General features: G+C 38.3%; 1 protein-coding gene across 3 annotated transcripts in view; it reads left to right on the top strand.

Annotated features, from left to right (window-relative positions):
• LOC118694316 (uncharacterized) overlaps positions 1-19,543 on the top strand; it is a 28,461-nt gene that overhangs the window by 6,969 nt on the left and 1,949 nt on the right. For 2 of the 3 annotated variants that reach the window (XM_036395347.1, XM_036395364.1), the window contains 11 exons: positions 6,152-6,202; positions 8,117-8,194; positions 11,021-11,157; positions 11,707-11,826; positions 12,377-12,407; positions 14,361-14,382; positions 14,918-14,942; positions 15,800-15,838; positions 16,946-17,047; positions 18,119-18,224; positions 18,630-19,529. In XM_036395347.1, the coding sequence (XP_036251240.1) occupies positions 6,152-6,202; positions 8,117-8,194; positions 11,021-11,157; positions 11,707-11,826; positions 12,377-12,407; positions 14,361-14,382; positions 14,918-14,942; positions 15,800-15,838; positions 16,946-17,047; positions 18,119-18,224; positions 18,630-19,529 (1,611 nt within the window). Of the gene's footprint in view, positions 1-82; positions 1,023-6,151; positions 6,203-8,116; positions 8,195-11,020; positions 11,158-11,706; positions 11,827-12,376; positions 12,408-14,360; positions 14,383-14,917; positions 14,943-15,799; positions 15,839-16,945; positions 17,048-18,118; positions 18,225-18,629; positions 19,530-19,543 lie in introns of all 3 variants that reach the window. The other variant, XM_054516475.1, reaches the window with a different exon arrangement.

The following is a 19,543-nucleotide window of genomic DNA, read 5'->3' as shown; positions in this document are numbered from 1 at the left end:
AATCAATGAGATTATTAAAAACCAAATGGTTATAGTCAGTCACACAAGAAACAAGCGTTTCACTTCTACTTTATCTTCTTAGCCTGTTCTCCGAAGAAACAAGGCTTACGTTCCACCTTTATCGTCTATTCCCCAGTGTCTTTTGAACCTCTCAGCCTTTTTGAACCAAGGTGATCAGAGGTGCCTGAAGACACACATCTGCACAGGGAAGAGTGACAGTGCCAGTCCTGTACTGAGGGAAGTGCTGCAGGCTGAGCTCACCACTTGCTGCACCCTGAAGAATCAACACACAAGAAACATCTGGGAAAATGCTGGTCAGAGCCCTTTCCTAAGAGACTGAGCTTCATTACCTGCTCTCATGGTTTTGTGTTGATGAGGGAATTAGTGCAAGACATGTAATTCAATTGTGAGAACAGTCATGAGATTTTGCCTCAGTCACCTGTGACTGCTGTATGGTAACGGAGCTCTCTGACAGAATTTGAGGAGTTGTGGAAACTTTAAAGTCTTCTCAAAGTCCAGTGGATTCAAGTGCTACAAAATTGTATTTACACCTCAGCAACAAGAACAGATTTGTGTGGCTCTCATCAGGGGCTTTTAGTGGAAGACACTTTCTACAGATTTCTTTGAATTTTGTGTCAGAAATGACCATTAAAAGTAATACTCATTAAGTGAAGAGGTTCTTTCTTGACGATCATAAAATCTGGTTTTGGAGGAATAATGTATGGGATGCATTTGGCAGAAAGTGACTTAAATAAGAGGACAGAAGTTGTGGCAGCAAGGCTGTGAGAAGAGTGGTGCAGTGCAGGAACCTGTTGCAAACATCTGTGGCTTTAGAAAACAGTGCTGTATGTACTACAGTCTCTGTGTTCCATGGAGAATTAAGAATTAATCCATAGTATGTGCATGCTACAAGTACTGTATCTTTGGAAATGTCATGACTTGGAATCTTTCAACTGGGATGTGTCCTGCAGAACAAGAAGTCAAAATATCTAATTAATGAAGTGAAGAATTTAGAAGCTTTGGTAAGCAAGTTAGCTGTGACCTCTGGAGGAGTCTCAACTTCACAGGGTATCACATGTCAGAAGCATTGCAAGATATGTTTTTATCCAGAAAGTTCTCTGCCTCAGGAATAATTTTGAAGTGATCAGAAACTTACTTCTAATAAAAAACTATTATTAATACTATTGATGTCTCCTTTATTCTACTGTCTATTGCATTCTGCTTCACTGAAGAGAAAGATGTGGAAGGTCAATTTGCAAGCCACTGGTAGGGTTTATTTGTCCAAAGAGGCTGAAATTTGGTCTGATGAAATTTATTTGTATGTTTCAGTTGTGCTGCTTTAGGTTTTTTTGCAAGTAGAAAAGCTTTTTTCTTAAGTAACTTTTCAGAGGTGTTGGGAACTACAATGCTGAATTATGTAGTCAGTATGTGTGTAGAACTTCTTGAACTCTCCCATGGACATATTACCAATTATATAAATAATTCTCCTTCAAGGTCCAGCAGATCCAGTAAATTCATTGTACTCTGTCACTGATACAAAAGTATAATGATGAATTTATCTAGCCTTTATTTTTTTCATTGTAAATAGCTGGGTTTTTTTAAACTGTTTGTACACCTCTGAGGTAAGCATGATCAAAAATTATTAAATTTAGTAGTAAAGTTTTGTGAATGTGCATGGAAAGTATGGATTTTTTAAAATTAGGTGCGCTATTTAAAATTTGAATCTAATTTAATTTCAGTATATAAATTATTGAGATGCTTTTGTTATTGTTGCTGGATCTGCAATCTTGTTCTAATGTTGATGCTATCAAATATTCCACTGAGATTGAAATGTGACAGCATGTTCAATGAGCCAGGAAAAAATGATGTGAAAGTGAAGGATGAGTTTTCTTGGAAATAATTCAGGATGATACCTGACAAGTATCTGAAATGTACACTGTCTAAAAAGGAAAAGGTACTTCAGAGGATGAGGCTTGACATATTTAGAATTTTTTACACCAATATCTGCATTTTCTTCCTTGCTGCAGAATTAAAAAAAGTTCTTTTGTTAGTAGGGAGAACACCTCCCTTGTAAAACAAACACCTGCCATTTGTAAACCAAAATTTAAAATGACAAAGTATTTGGATTCTGAGTATTTCCAAATGGGATATGCCATGTATCCTTTTTGAACCCACCAAAAGTTACTTGATAATCCAGAAGTGGTGAGAGCATGTAACCTGTGTGACTGTACAACCATGTTGACTTCAAAGTCAATTAAGTGAGGAAATGCATCTGATTCCAGGTGTTTGTTTTTGGAGGAGTTCCACTTCCTGTAAGAAAGGTGACTTTCTTCATCACATTACTGTGTGAGTTTCCATATGGCAAAACTATCCACAAGCTATTTTTGTGGTAATGACAAAATTGGATATATTGGGTTGGTTTGGCTTGGGCTTTTTTTTTTTTTTCCCTTCAGCAGTTCAGAGGAAAGCAACATAATGGAAGATGTGGAAATAGAAGATGCTGAAGTTCTGAGACTTCACTAAGAGTGTTAAGTCAAAGCACAGCTGAGTACATGAATTTCAGTCATGTGATTCCTTTGTACAGTCATGTAATTGGACAGATGGAATACTTCTTTCAGCCCTTTTTTAAGGCAGTTGCCCATGTGTTCAGGGATAAGGAGTGGAGGGGAATGAACATTGCTTTTTTTTTTTCCCTTGAGGTCTATTGGCCAAAATAGAAAAGTTTCGAAAGCTTTTTGCTTTGAGCAAGAGGCACTAAACGATGGGGCAATGCCAATATACACATAGGCAAACATTTACTGGGCAGTAGCAAAATGCAGTGGTTTACTACTACTAGGTCAGGCAAGAGGCATAATACAGAGTATGAGCCCTGTTAAAGCCCTTTATGGAGAAGGGGCTTAATGGTGAAATGAATATGGCACAGAGGAGTGAATTAATGAATTTATTTGTACAGCCTGTAGAGTTTTTTCTTGCATTACAGTATGATGCAGAGGTAGCTTGTCCTGCTCTTTGTAGCAATAAACATGGAAAGTGTAATGAGGGATATTGTATGTTTTAGCTGCTGGATCTACTAATTTGTATCTATACCTTTCAACTTAAAACCTGTGAATTCTACCATGAGTAAAGAAAGCTTCATTATGGTTGTTCTGTAAAACATGGAGTCGAGGAGAGGATTCCAGTCTGAAGATAAGCTGCAGTTGCTAAACAGGACTGAAGACAAGTTCTTCCTCCAGTGAAGGCGCAGATGTGGTGGATTCTGCATTGTGTTCACCAATGATAATCTTAGCAGTATCCTGATCAGCATTTCAGCTTAATGTGTTAAGAAATTGATATGTTTTAACATGTCCCTTCATGCTCAGTGTCTGTTAAACATGGATAAGGATGTGTTTTTTGCGTGTATATCTACTGCTGAGTCTTCAAAGGAAAAGCCTGGAAGTTCTATTCTGACTTACAGACTAGAAGAGAAAATGTTTCAGAAGCCGTAACAATAAAAGTATAAGGTGGAACACTATTTCAACACCCTTACTACTTTTGTCTTGGGGAGTTCCTTGACATGGTGGAATCTGGCGTCTTCATTTCCCCTTCACTTCCCCTTTATACTCAAAAGGGAATCTGGTGCAGAGCTTGGGACACCCTTCTTGCTGCTGAGTAGCTGAATTGACAGTGTCTGAAACTGCCCTTTTGTTTTGAAACATGGCTGTTTCATTTCTGGCAGTCATTAGGAATGTGTATGCATTACAAAGACATAAACAGATGTTTCTTTGTTCTCCACCTTTTATATGTTCAGCGCTCTGTAATTGAATCTTGAAAGGAAAAGGTCTTTTGGGGAGTTGCTTTTGTTGGGTTTTTTTGTTTGTTCATGTGCATAGCTAGTATTGGAGCATAGTTGTTAGTAAATAAAATAATCAGGTGGAAGAGATTTCCTGAGACTGATTAGGTGATTTCCTAACTTCCTGATTGAAGCAAGACTACAACCAGTGCTGGATCATCACTTTATTGCTGAATCCTTGAACATGTTGACAGGCAGAGAGTCTTCTACCTGTGTTTAATACCAGTCTGCAGTTGCTCCTCTGTTCAAAGAAGAATTTTATCCTAATATCTAATCTTTGCACCTGAAGCAACTATTCCTGGCTGCTACTTTTTAATGCTTCTGTCAGGTTCCCACAGGGCTGGACATTTTGTAGCTGCTGTTCAGGTATCCATGCTATTATGTCTCCTTTTCATCTCCAGCAGTCTAAACATGTCCAGCTCCCAAGCCTGTTCTCATAAATTATTTGCCATTTTGCTGGGCCCCCCTCTACATCCCCCTTGAACTGAGGAGGAGTGATAGTAGTCATCCTTACAGGTCCCAGATAATGGGGGATAAGATATTCTGCAGTGACTGCCTGTGCAGTATCTCAGTGCTCCCAAGGTCCCACTCAGCTGAAGCTGTGGCATCAGTTGTATTCCCTAAATTACTGTTGCCTATGAATTTTCTGAGGGTGTTTTATGAATGTCGACATCAGTAACCTGGCTGGAGATGCATCCCTGGGCATTGTGGGCCCTGGAATTTGCTCTTTGGGAGATTCTGCTGCCTAGTGGACACCAGGAGGCTGCTTTGTTGTTTGTTTCCCTTTGAGCCTGGCAAAGCAGCTGATTTTCAGCTCATTGATCAGTCTGGTATGCTTTAGAGAACATACTGTTTTGGTTTGGTTTTGAGATGCTTAAGAAATATATTATTGATAGCATTACAAAGCCATGTGGCTAGTAAGTGTGAATTAAATGTTAGCCTGGAAACATGCTGCTGCTGAATGGGAGAGTCTCCAAGATCAAAACTGCTTTGTTAAACATTTGTGGGCAGCAATGATCTTTACTTAATGCTTTTTCTTTTTTGTAATTAAAAAATTCAATCCCCCAATCAGCTACCTTTGGTGATAGCAGCAGCTATCACAACTTGATTTTTAGCTTGACCATATTTGTAAACTCTAAGCACGTTAAGGCAGAATGTGCTGAGAGCTGCTTCTGGTGCAATTCTCTGTAAATTCACTTTGTTCATAGAAGTAAACTAAATAAAGCACTTTTTCACATAAGTCTCTTTATATCAAGTAACATTTGGCCATGTCTGCACATACTGGACCTGGAATCTACTTGAGCTTCAGACTAATTGAACAATTCTGACATTAAGTAATTGTTCTAATTGGAAAATGCCTGGGGATCTTCTTGCTACCAGATACTTTAAAGCTTTTAACTGAAAAATATGCATAATTTATTTTAAGGAATTAGGAGATAAGCTTTCCCATACCCCTTCCATTATGTTAATATTGGAGAGTTGTTTGCAAAATGTTTGTAACCTTGATTTTATTTGATTTGCAGCTTTGATACCTATCTCTTAATTCCCTGTCTTATGCAGAAAGAGGAAAAAAAATATGTATGCAACATGTTGTGTTTGCCATGACTGTAGAAAAGTTTATTACTTCAAAATTAGGAATTATGTGTGCAAATAATTAATGATTTAATTTTCATTTTTTCCATCAAATGAGTATTAATGTATCACCTTGTTTTAATCTTGATTGTTGTGACTTACAAAACATTGACAATGTCATTAAAGCACTGTGGTTTGTGTGTGTCTGTGGATTTGAGGGAGAGAAGGGCAAGGGAGAAATTCCAACAGGAGTGTAAGTGCACACCTTAACATTCTCTTTAAAGCCCTGAGTGGTTAGGAATAGATAGAGACCCCTGTGTAAAAGAAGATGTAGTTTAATGACTATATTAATTGTGTGTGGGACTGTGTTTAGGCTCTGAATGTTTAGACCAGAAGCTTTTGTTGGATATCTGGAACATAGATTGATTGTTGAGCATGATACTGAATAGTTAAAATAATTAAAATAAGCATCCAATATGAAAAGCACTTAAAAATCAAATAAGCATTGAATATTCTGGTTTCTGTGACATTTGTGTATTTGGTATTTTGTGCTGTTGGAGAAGGGGAGTGGAATGGGAGACTTAGAGCAATGAAGTTAAAAAAGAAAACTATCAAGATGGAATACTGAGCCTATATTAAACTGCAAAATAAGGATAATTGTTCAATTCTGTAATATGTGTCAATGATCTACTAAGTACTTAATAAAAGCAAATGAGTAGAGGTAATCTGACTGTCAAACTCTTATCCTAGGTTCTTCAGCTCTAATCCAAGTTCCGATGAAGTACCGAGTGCTCAGACGAGGTACCTGAATATAAATGATGCCTTTTCCTGATGCAACTTTGAAATCAGTGGTTTTATTTCAGTGGTGACTAAAGCAGGTGTTCTGATTATGGTCTGTGAAGAAGCAATGCAAGCTGCCAGACATTGGGACCATTGCTTTTCTTCTGTGCACTGGTTAATTTATGTAAAAAAAAGATCTTAGGAGAATAAGAAGTTCCAAGTATTTTTATGGAAAAACTTTCAAACTTGAGACATAGTTTCTGTCTTCATGATTACCTGACAATATTGTAATGAATCTAGCTAGTATTTTTTTAGTTGGTGAAGTTTTCAATAAAAAAATTTGCAGCATGCTCAGAGTACAGTGAAAATATGACAAACCAAAAGCATATAAACTAAGAAACAGCATGGGTTGCTTGCTATTAAGGTGATACTAAGACAAAGGTGTTTAGTTGTGTGTTAGGAAACAAGAAGAAAATGGCTGTTACCTTGACCAGACCTGTAATTTTTTTCTGTATGCATCTTTCAGTATTAAGTCCAAAAGATCACGTGCTGTTCTCTGTCAGCTTGGAAATAACCAGCTCACACTGAGCTGCTGCACAGGCACACAAATTCATGCATTTAAGTGTTGATGAAAGTCTGTCTGTGGAGATGAATTACTGGGCACCAGCTTGTGACATGTTGAGTCTGTCACATGCTACTGCTGCATGTCACCTCAGGTGAAAAAAACCCCCACAAAACATAGATTTTAAGAAGACTGAACTTTTGGTGAAAGTGGGCCATATTGGTGCTGTGGTAGGAGGTGTCCCAGTAGGTATTTTGTAGCACTGTTGTATTGCAAGAGTTTTTTCATCTAAATGGTGCAACTTAGTGAAGTTTTTCTTTGTGTTCAATTCTGGAGTTTGACTTGATAGTAGCACAGGCGTATTTCTAATGACATGAATATTTAAGGATGAATATGAAATTACCTCTTCTTGTGAAGTTTTTTGGTTTTTTTTTTAGCCATAACCTGACATCCTGGTGGGAAAGAATACAGTAACAGTTCCATGCTTGTGATATTTCTACTTGTTTGCTCTGATTTGAAGAAACTAGCAGTGTTAATTACTCTTACATGATTCATTGGTCAGTTATATGTAATTAGGTAGATGAATTCTAGTTCTGCACTTTTTTTTTGCAGATTAAAAATATGTTTTTTAACACTTCATCATGGTCTTTTATAATGCCCAACATTTGAATACACTTAATGTCTCCTTGAGATTGTTTTGCAGGTTGTTTTAGCTGAACTCTCCTGGTGTTCTAAGCTGAGCAGGAATGCTTTAGAAGTGTTTTAGGCAGAGCAAAAAGCAGGCTATTAAAACTCTGTGAGGAGCAAGATAGAGCCCTGATTGAAACGCTGCTAGTTCAGGCTCAGGAATATACTGAGTGTGTCTGTGCAGCCTTTGGGCTGCCCAGAGATCAAAAGGTATTTGATGTATTAGTGAAAATTGTGGGTTTTGTTAGCCTTAAGGCGGTATAACTCTTGAACTTCAGACTCCAAACAAGCAGTCCCAGAACACTTTATGAGTGTTAGGCTTTTGATGGAAGGAGGAGGTTGATGGCTTTTATTTTTTTCATGAGAGCTGACACAGTCTGGGACATGCTATGCATGTGAACTTCACGCCTTTCCTCAGTAAACCGAATTGTGTTAGAAATCTTGTTTAGCTTATTTGCTTCTTTTCTTAGAGACATTAAATCCTTGTGTATAAAATTGTTATGGAAGAGAAAGTGTTGGACTTTTTCTGTGGGGGACTGAGGTCTTGCCTGTTTTCCTTATGCATTTCAGAGTGCAAATGAATTTTGTCACCATTAATCTCCCATTAGAAACTCCTTTAATATCATAGACATTATGTGTGAACTACATAATGTGTAATGTCTCTTTATGTGTATTTTTTACTTCAGTGAAGAGATCATTCACAGGGTACATAACCTGTCTGAAGGATTTTATGAATGATCCCAGAAGAGAAGAGCCTCTAATTGGTATGGTTTTTTGTTCTATAAATTGTATGCCTTTGAATTTGTTACCAAATGGCTTTCTTTTGAAATAAAAGGTGGGATTTTAGTTACTGTTTCATTTTCTGTAAATGTATTTAATAACTTACCTATCTCATACCATTTTAAATTTAGTTTAATGCACTGGGTATTTTAAAGGCCTCCTTAACTGTTAACTTGTTCCTGAAGGAGCCATTTAAGTAAAGAGGCTTTTTCCGGATCTCAGAATGGTTGAGATTGGGAGGGGCCTATGCTGATCTTAACCCCTGCTCAAGTCCTGGAGGAGGTTGTCTGGGACCATGTCAAATGGCTTTTGAAAATCTCCTGGGCTAAAAACTACAATCTCTCAGGGAAATCTGTTCCAGTGCTCAGTCACCTGCACAGTCAGAGTGTGTTTCCTGATCTTCAGACAGTATCTCCTGCTTCAGTTGTGCTGTTGCCCCTTGTCCTGGCACTGGGCACCACTGAAAACAGCTCCCTCTTTGCACCTTCATCTCAAGTATTTATACACAGTGATGAGATTTCCTCTTGAGGCTGAACAGTTCCAGCTTTCCCAATCTTTTCTCATAGGAGAGATGCTCTAGTACCATTGTAATTTTCATGGCTCTTCATATGCCCATGTCTCATGTACTGTGCAATCCAGAACTTGACACAGCATTCCAGGAATGGCTCTACTGGTGCTGAGAGGAGTCTGCTGTGAGCACTCCTCCTTGTACAGCCCAGGATACTGTCAGCCTTTGCTGGCTCATCTTCAGCTTGCTGTCCACTAGGCCCTTTCCTGCCAGTGTTCTTCCTGGCTAGCCAGCCCCCAGCATGCGCTGGTGCTTGTTCTTCTCTGGATGCAGGACTTGGCACTTGCCCTTGTTGATCTGCCTGAGCTTCCTGTCAGCCCAGCTCCAGCTGCTCAGGGTCCCTCTGGATGGCAGCACAACCCTCTGGTGTATCTGCATCCCTCCCAGTTATGTGTCATCATCAGCCTTGCTGAGGTTGTGCTCTGCATCATTATCCAGATCATTAATGAGGGTTTTGAGCAGGACTGGACCCAGTACTGACCCCTGGGGTGCACTGCTACCTTCTGGCCTCCAACTGGACTTCATGCTGCTGGTGACCTGTCATCAGTCATGGTTCTTTGTGGCTTTCCATTTGGTGGGATATACAGATATTTCTACTTTGTGAGATATTTTTCCTCACTGTCCTTCGCTGTACTGGAAGTAGTGAGATTAATTTTAATGCTTTCTTTCTAACTGCTAAGTTAGAAACCCTTAGGAGAGTAGCAAGGCTGACTGTCAGTGGCCTTAGTGTTCCAAGTGTGTCATGGTGGCCTAGAGAAATAGGTTCTCTGATGAAGGCCTAAGTAGCAAATTTCCTAGTATTAGCAAAAAATTTCTCTGTTTAGTGCATTGTCTCCACCTAATAAATTACTAGGCTTTTTAACATTAATACTTTACTATAAGCATTCATAATAGAAAACACTTCGGTTGCAAGAACAGTTTCAGTTCATTTGGTGATAATTTATTTTCAGAGTTAAGATTTAGCAGTATGATAATATAGCAGGTTTGAGATGGAGTTGAATTTCTTCATAGCAGCCTGTATGTTTTGGATTTGTGCCTGAAGCAGTTTTGATGACACCCCAGTGGTTTTTCCTGTTGCTGAGCAGTGCACCTGCATCAAGACTGTTTTGTTATTCTGGGCTCTCACCCTTGAATAAGGTTGGGGTGGGCAAGAGACTGGGAGGTGGCACATCCAGGGCAGTTGACCCAAACTGGCACAAAGGATATTCTGTACCATGAAATGTTATGCTCAGTAATCACAGTTGAGGTAAAGAAAGAAGAAAGGGGAGAAGCAGGGTTTAACTTCCAAGGTGGCTGTTCAGAGGCTGTGGGTGGGTATTGGTCTGCCTGTGGAGCAGTGAGCGATGGGTTTTTGCATGTTAGTTGGTTTTCGGGGTTTTTTACCCCTCTTTCCTTAACTTATTAAACCGTCTTTAAGTCCATGATTTTGTTGCTTTTGTTCTTCCCGTGTTCTCCCCACCCTGCTCAGGGGTGTGGATGTGTGAGTGAGTGGAGTGAGCAAGTGGCTATGTGGTTCTTGGCTGCTGGCTGGGATCAACCCATCAAAATACAGAGTACTGGAAAGTATGACATAAGGGAACAGCTGCAGGATTTTCCTATTTGTTTTAAACTGCTTTTAAATTTATTATGTTCAAGCTTTTCAGAATAAAACTTTTCATGCTAGGTAAGAAGCCTCAAACTTGAAGGTTTCTGAATACTTTAAAGGAATTGTCTCAGTAATTTCTTGGAAAAATGAAGAATATTCCCATTTTCATTCTTGTGATCCTTAAAAGTTTATGGAACATTTTCAGATTGTGAAAGATTCAGTTTTGTGAAGTGATTAATGTCTTTCCTACATCTGCTTTTACTCAGATACTGTCCAAATTATCTTTGAATAAGTATTTTAAATGCAGTTTTTAAATCTAGACATTTGTAGGGCATTTCCTATTCTCATTCTCTTTCTTAGTTTCTTGAAAAAATATCCCAGACAGGAGTAAAGATGCATTAAATATTTTTGGTGGGCTTTGAAATCTGCCATAGATGGGGTATTTCCTTTCAGAATAAGATATTGGAAAGAGATAAATTTAGCTGATTGGGTAATAAGTCCACAGAAGTGTTGAAGTGATCCTGAAGGAGTGTCAAATTCTGAAAATGGAATAATTTCACATATTAATTTTGAATTTGATGAGCAGCATTGTAAAGAATACATTTGTTTCAGTAGTCTATAGTAAAACAGAAATATTTGTAACTCTTGCTTTTACAGGTTTAGAACATGTGGTTGAAGTCAGATTTGAAGGAAGAAGAGAGCCACGTTACGAGTGCAGGCTGTGTGGGTGTAATTCAGAAGTGGCACCTATGATAGAACATCTTAGTGGGTATAAACACAGGAGAGAATACATTGTGAGTAATTTTGATGCATTTTGATCAAAATTTCTTTACGATACTCCCCTTATTTTTTTTTCTAAATAATTAGATTATTTGAAGTTTAAACCCCCATATAATAAACTGCCAGTATAGTTGACTCTCTCTGGGTCAGGCCAACATGAAGAGCTCTGATGATATGGGCTGTTGAGGCAGTGCAGTCCAGGGCTGCCTGTCTGTTTCAGCTCCAAAGTCTGTTCCTAAGTGTTTAGATTGTTTTCAGGATCAGGTTCCAAAAACAATGGGATTCTTTTTTATTCCCCAGCATGTCCATAGCATTGCTGGATTTGGTACAGAGGGTGTTTCCTTCTGGTAGCAAGCTTTAAATGGTATCCATTTTTTGTTTTGAAGACTACTTTAGTAACTTTAAAATTTGAGTAGATATGTTGCAGAGAAGATATTAGTTCATAATATTCAAATCAATGTTTACCAGTCTTTTCGAAGCCTGTCCAGAAGGTGAAATGTGTAAAATTTTTTATACTGTGATATATTTTGATATTAACCTTTTCAAGCTGGTTTTGTTTACAGTCTAAAGAATTTCCAGATAAAATAAGGAAAAAACCAAAAGATACAAAAGAATGCAAAGTCTCGTTTTTCAGGCGAATAGCAGGAGAGCTGGAGAAGAGTGAAGGATTAAAAATGTATAAGGTAATTGGAAGTAAATGTAAAATTTCTCTTCATGTGTCTTTTATCAGTGCATTTATGTTTAATGGAGTAAATTTTAAAAGTACTGCAGGCAAAGCCTCTTAAATTTTCTGTGTTTTTCTAGGAAGTGTAATAGTGAGTTGAACTAAGGCTTACGTTTAGGTTGCCCTGAAAGATCCAGGGAAAAGAACAGTAGTATTGAAATGAATCTGAAAAAAGCCAAAGCTTTATATTTTTAAGGTTTTAGATGTTTTAAATTGAAAATTGTTCAGTCTGAATTCAGTGATTCAGAAATTTTATTACTTTAACTTCAATAATTTTTAAATTTTTTTTTAAATTTTGCAACTTAAATTTTTTCAAATGTAAGCAATTTTTTTCTCAAATTTCATTTATATTTACAGAAGTCTATATCTGTGTGTGAGGAATTTAATTCAATTTAATTATGTTGGCATAAAGAAAAGTACTTGTTCCTTTCCTAAAGGCAGTTGCAATAGATACTGTTGTTATGAAATTTTAGTCAGAAAGTCTAATATGAACCTTTTTATATTTTTAGACGGAAGGTTACACAAGACCAGCTACCTCATGTAAGTGTGTGAATTTCTTGAATATAGTAGATTTGATGTAATTGATATTTGGCCTAATTTGACTTACTAGTTGAACTCGAAGGGTTTGACTGATGTAAAACATTCAACTTGTAACACCACAAAATGTTTTCAGAGATTTTTCTGGTTTTTGTGATTTTGAAGTGATGAAAGAAGGAAATTGCCAGACTTCCAGTCTTCCTTAGATTTTTTTAACTTCTTGGTTCCGGAAGTATTTATGGTAACTGCAGTAATTTGCTCATCAAGGAAAGTAAAAAAGTATGGAAAAGTGGTACTTGATGGCTTTCTCTGAATAAGCTGCTAAAGTCTCCTCCACCTCATTTACATCATCAGAAGACTTATGCTAAATCACTGGTGAAAGTGGAAATTACCATTCTTTAGCAAATCCATTGGAACAAGTGATGGAAACCAAACCCACAAACATAAACCCAGCATCTTCCCTCATACAGTATGGCTGAGTTACATCTTTTGTTACTGTAGGTGTGCTATAGATCCTTAATGATGCCAGTCTGGAGGAATACCTCCTTGCTACCTTTTGACCCTAGTGTTAATGTCAGAAGGAAGGTGGGTTTGATTGAAGTGGGTGAAGGTTTCAAAGATCTACAGAATTGGTCAGCATGAGTCCCGCTGTAGGAGCCTACCACAGCAGCACTTTTTTTTTTTCTTCTTTTTATTGATCATTGGTGGCTTCTGTGGCTTGTACTTTTGAATGTTGGTCTGCAAAACAAGGTGGCAGAAATATTTTCGATTTCTGTGTCTCTTGCGAAGAAGATGGAATGTCAGCCAGTAATTAGCTGAGTAATTCTCAGTTCAGAGTCAACTGACATCAGTCAAGTCAGGAGACTTCTGTAGAAGTGGAAGACATGGTCAAATATCAATCTGGAACATCAAAAAGAGTGATTCCACACAGATCATACCCTGCCCAACAGGATATGAAACTCTGAAAAAATGAACAAGAGGGAAGTTACCTGTAAAAGCATTGTGCCTTTCAATAGAAAGGTTTGTTCTGGTCAGGTGATAAGGTCAATATCAAGTGAAGTCCAAAAAAAAAAACCCTCTGGTTCTTTAGAAGGAAATCGTGGTTACTAGGTTAGCAGCAGTAAGTAACTTTAGACTAGATCATGTTGGCAAATGTCAAAACTCTTTTCTGACAGTAAGGATGACTTTGGGCATATAATTAAGAAAGGCTGCTAGTACACTGGTATGAGTGATGAAATGGACATTAACAGCTCCATCAGCATGTGTTAACTGTGTTAATGGGAACTGGTTAGCATGGCAACATGAGGCTTTTGGCTTTGTCTTGTAGGGCCAAAGGTGTCACTTGTGCAGAGAATTATTACATGTCCTGTTGCTTATCCTGGAACACAATGCTTAAGAAGTGAGAAGTTATGTACCCTGCAGTAGGTGGTTCTCTGAAGCATAGTTACTGTTTTAGACTGCCTTGTTTTGCTGAGCTTTCCCTCCCTCCCTCCCTCCTTCCTCATGCTTATACACTGATAGAGATTAGATGATCACACATTCCAACCCCTATAACTTCTTGTTAGAAACTTAGCTATTGTATGTACAGCTTTTAGGTTCACTGGTATTTACTTGGAAAAAACCCACATGCAGACCTTGTAACTATTTTTCATGGAGGAGACAGGCCCACCTCAGTTTATTCCATACAGCCTTCTTGTGTGGGGTTCAGCTGCCTGAGCACAGGTGCTGTAGGGTACCCTGCAGAGCCTTTAGGGCACAGGTCTCCCACAGACTTTTCAGCAAGGATGCCTGCTGGTTTCTAAGATGGGTGTGTGTGCCATTTGCTGCTGAATCCTGCCCTTTACAGAAACCACAGCCACTTCACAGCCAGTAACTGTTCTATTTGTGTAATGCTTCTGTTGCAGAAATACAGTGCAAGCCTTGTGATGTTGCTAATAATTCTTTTTTATTTTCTAGCCCCATTGAAGAAGAAATCAAGGTGAGAGTACTACCTGCACAGGAGAATCAAAACAGAATTTTTTAATCTGTTTTTCTGTAGCAAACATCATGACATATGGGAAAATATTTTATATTGTCTTTCCACTGTACTTACTCCTCTTCTGTAAATTGTTCCTTTTTGTCTGTGACGAAATAGCAGCTATGGCTTTTGAAATACTGCACTCAAAAAGTAATTGCAATTAAAATTTCAAGCTGCTTCCATTCTATGTGGGATATCATTGGCTGAGTAAGTTTTATAAACAGCTGTTTATATAGGAAGAAAAAGTCCAACTCACCATTATTTTAGTCATGTCCTTTAGCTGATTTGTGAAGAAGGTCATCTGCACTACTGGTCTCTTTGAGAGTCAGTCAGAATAAGGACCTTTACAGCATATATAAAACACTGTTATTCCTTAGAGAAAGATATCCAGTATTGCTAAGTGATAAAAATTTGGAAACTGAAATATTTTGAGTAAACTTAGTGTTTTAGTAATTTTTAGAATGCATCTTAATACTGTAATTTTTTTTCTTTTAAGGTGGGAAGATGATTATAAGCAAGAGGTATGTAGAGGCAGTAACTCCACACAGGGGTTCACATATCCAAAAGTTCTCATTTTGTAGCAGTTTCTTTATGCTTGTTTTTTTTTTTTTTCTGGAAAATGCTTATTCTTTGGCTTCATTTTGTATTTTATTAATATTCTTGCAGAAGCAATTGACCTAATAAGTCAGAGTTTTGTGTTCATCACAGCAGAGGGGAAGAGAATACAGTACATTCACCTTAGCTCTCATAAATCTTGTCCAGAGCCACTGTCTCCAGGCCAGGTCTCCCAGCCTGTGCTGCAATCTCCCCTTCCCTGTTTTGTCCCTCTTCAGGTCAAGAGTATTCTATACTGAAAGTTTGGTTTAAATCTTAAGATACATCTAAAGATTTACAATCCCTTTTTCTAACTCAAAGGTGAAATTCAAAATGATCACTGAAGTGTCTGTCCTGACTAGCTCTGGAGACAAACACTGAGAAGTGCCTTGTTTTTATCTTAGTGGCAGAGTTGGTTGTGTAGGGCCTCAGGCTGGTCAGGTACTATGCTAAATGCAGTGAGCACTTGACTTTTTTAACATGATTTTGCTCCTGAGTGAGGAAAGGCTGGGAAAGATAGCTCTTGTAGATGTGTGGCTTAGATGTGAAATGTGTTCTTCCTGGTATTGGAAGGAAAGCAGTCGTGTTTGTGTAGCTGCTACCAAACTGATACTGAAGATCTAAGGTTACATGTTTATGGCTCTGACCTAAAATTATCTTTTCTTTGTGTTGACCTTTGTTGTTGGATAAAAGATTAAAATATCTTGTTCTGTACAAGATGATGTAACAACTGCTGTAAAATTCAGTCTTCTAAATTTTTTCCCCCTGTTTTTCAATCCTACAGAACGATCCTGTTCGGAAACAGAAAGCTCTGGAGTTCTTGGTATGCATGTAAAATAATTGTGATGAGCCTTGGGATGTTTCAGCAGTACCATGCAGTGATTATTGTTTGAAGGGGCCTCTGATTACTGATCAAACTCACTTGACTGCAACATTAATTTCTATTTTAGTGGACTCTGCCCTCAAAAGTTAGTGCAGCTGTAGCTTAGCTCAGAGCAATTGGCTGGATTAAATGTGAGCTCTCAGCCTGTTCTGTGGATGACTCTCCCCTTTGCTGAGGAGCCTCCCTGACAAGCAGTGTTAATTAGCAGCACTGATGGTGCTCAGGTGCTGCTGGCTGGCCAGATCTAATGGGATTGTTGATAATGCTGAGCAAGAGGAGCCAGTCTGGTCTGGCTGCCAGAGAGAGCACAGCTGCTGGTCTTGGAGTGATTCGGGAAGTTTTATCAGTTCTGTTGCTGTTGACAGTGACATAGTAAGCCTCATTTTGTCTTTTGGGTTTATGAAAATATCTGACTTTTACTCCAGGAAAGTAATGTTCTGTGCCTAAGGCAATTGGAAGGTTTCGTTTGAATTGTGTTTTACACACCAGAATCAGAAGTAGAATGTTTTGAAATGAGTGCTTCATGTCTTCCACACTGTGGTTACTTGGTTACTTCAGAAAGAGAGAGAAAAAGCAAGTCTTAAGGGATAATCAGTAAACTACAAAAAAACTTGGTAGTTAATTGACTTTTATGTACAGGAATCACAGTTATTCCTTACAAAAGACTGCCTATATTCTTTTAACTTACTGTAATCACTTATAAATTCATTTACTTAGTAATCAGCCTGAAGCTTATTTTTTATTCAATTTTCTACACAGATAATATAAATTTAGGACTTGTGCCATTCTCTGTCTGCAACAAATTTTTTATGAACTTGACAGTACAGGAGTGGCACAGAAATCCAAGTTTATGTTTTACCTTTTATCAGGCCATAATTATGCTCCCAATTTTATTTTTGGATATTTTTCTATACATTTATCATATATGCCATATGTTAACCAATAGTATAAATTTGGTTATACAAAAATCAAAGTATAACTTTGATCTGTTTGTGTATTTGACCCTTTGGCATCCTAATGACCAATTCTAACCATGTTTTTCGACAGGAGACTTTTCACATCACCTCAGACTCAGAAGCAACACTTGTTGTTCGCATTACACAGGAACTCATGGAGGCTTTGAAGGCCTTTTGTGAAAAGAAAGCAGCAGTAAGTAACTTAATCTTGTCCAGAATTGTTTTACTATTGGGAGGAAAGGAGTGGTTAAACTCACTGTATTAGCACCCTGCATGGTCAAAACCTCCAGTTAAATGTACTTCAATTTTCTTCTTTTACAATTTTTAAGTAACAAAGATATTAATTACATAGCACATTTCTCTTAGTATTCCATCATCATGTATCTGTTTTGGCTTTTTTTGTGTGTGTGTTCTATTCTGGGCACCATTTTGTTTCTCAATGACAGGTTGTCATCCTTTTTGTGGTGGTCCCTTGCTTGTTAGCTTTTGTTCTAAGATCATTGAGGCTTTAAGTGCCACCCAAATGTGCCACTTTTTTCTTTTGTGGTCCTGTGGGTTGGCCTGTCTTTCTCATAACTTGTAGCTTTGCTCTCAGTTGGGAGTTTTAATCTGTTAAGATTAAGGAAGGCAAGATGTTCTTGACTATCTGTTGGTCCTTACAAGCCTCCATAGCTTCTTTGCAAAGAGGTTAACTACCCATGGAAAAAGGAATCTGAAGAAGGACCAGAATCTATGAAGAAATGATTAATCACTCTGGCAGCTACTGGTTCACAAAATTCAGAATTTATTTTTTTCTGAAAGCTGTTTCAGACTGTTTTCTCAATTGTATATTCCATGTCAGGTGAACTGCAGTAACTATCTCTGTGCAAATGCTGCCCCCAGCACCAGTTAAATGTTGTTTCTGTTGCTTAATCTCTCAGCTGGGCCTTCCATTCTGCATTCCCCAGATGGAGGCAGGATTTGCATATGCAGCAGTTTTATATTTTAGCCAGGTGATGATAAGAGAGATGAGGCAATAAATTTGAAACAAGAGACATTGTCTTCACCAGAGACCTCCTTTTGTTCTCCAGGAAAGTATCTCTTCAAATAACACTGGAAAATAGTGGTGCAATGTGGTAACAACACACACCTCACATGGACTTTGCTATCACTTAAAATTGTACTTTGCTAACTTTCTATGGGAAATTTGTTGCATTTTAGAATTTGTAAAGTTCTTAAATTCTTGCATTTGCAAACAGATGTTCTGACCTTTTGCTTTACCTAGGATAATTACACCAACAGTTTAGGCCCACTGGTGCCAGTACCTCAAGATGAATTTCCAGAAAGGCAAAGCATCCCAGAACACTATGGGCCAGATGTAGAATACAAAGGTAATTTTTTTTCTACTAGTTTGTTTACTCTGGAGCCTGCACAGATTGTGAAAATTTACTTTTATGGCCAGCCAGTGTACTTCTTAGCTGGTGTACTGCATGTCTGTGCCCTCTGAGTCAGTTCAGGATCTAATTTTCTGGAGCTTTAATGACTTAACTGTCTGAAAACATCCCTGTCTCACTGAACAGTGTTATTGCAGTTAAGGTTATGGAAATTCAAGCAGTAACCCTTCCTGATCTATTTACTATTAGAATTTTTGGGTAAAAAAATGCAAAACTCAGTTAAGACATAAAGGCAGGAAATGGGAGAAGAACAGAAGTACACATCATAAAATCTCATAGTAGTTGTGTTTGCAGCTGGTATTTTAATATTTTGCTAACTTCAAGTACCCTTTATTTATTCAGGAAGTTCTGACTGGAATCAAGGTTTTTTGTCTCAGTATGAAGAGTGTTCTGAAGATGCTTCTTTTGCTCCTGCTCACCCCAACAGTTACCAAGCAGATGATGGATCATCCTCCTGTCATCTGACACCTGACAACTTTGCAAGTGTGTCTCTGCTCGGGGACTCTCCTGCTGTTGAGCCTGATATTCCTGCCAGTGGTGTCAGCCAATGGCTGAGACAGCTCAGAAACTCTGCGCCCTCCATGAATTTGGTGCCTGGGGCCTCTTCATACCAGAGCAGCCCAGTGAAGGAGTACTCAGCAGAATACATATCCAGTGATGTGCAAGGAAATGAGCTCTGTGATAACAGACTCTCATTTGGCAGGGAAAATACAAAATGGAGCAATCAACAAGTGTGTACCAAAGCAAGGCATATAAGTGACCAAGAATTATCCTATCCCAATTATTCTGCCTCATATCCTTCATCTGGAAGATACTTTACAAATTATGCTTCACAAAACTATTCCTCTTACAAGAACTATGAATCTGTGAATACTTGTACATCTTCTGCAATTTCTACTGTTTCAGGAAGAGGTGGATCCAGGTGGCATCAGGACACTAGGTGGAATGAGTGGAATGAGGACTATAGGTGGAACAAGGATTCTAGCTGGAAGCAGGAATCTAGGTGTCAAGAATTCAGGTATCAGAAATCAGGCTACCAGAGAGACTGGAGTTCACATCAGGACTTATTTTCTGGCAGTGGTTTGTACCAAGATCACCAGCAGTTCAGAAGCTCAGAAGAGATGTTTGATGGAGCTGATGTTGGTCTTGCTCCCAGCACTGTGAACAAACTCCTAGGGAAGGATGTACCTACAATGACCAGGATGCTCAAACAGTTGGCTCCATATCACCCAGCACTTCAAAGTAAGATGGTGATT

Source organism: Molothrus ater, chromosome 1 (genome assembly GCF_012460135.2).
Source record: "Molothrus ater isolate BHLD 08-10-18 breed brown headed cowbird chromosome 1, BPBGC_Mater_1.1, whole genome shotgun sequence".
Lineage (NCBI taxonomy): Eukaryota > Metazoa > Chordata > Aves > Passeriformes > Icteridae > Molothrus > Molothrus ater.
Note: the sequence above shows the minus strand (reverse complement) of the source record. Positions and strands in the feature narration are given on the sequence as shown.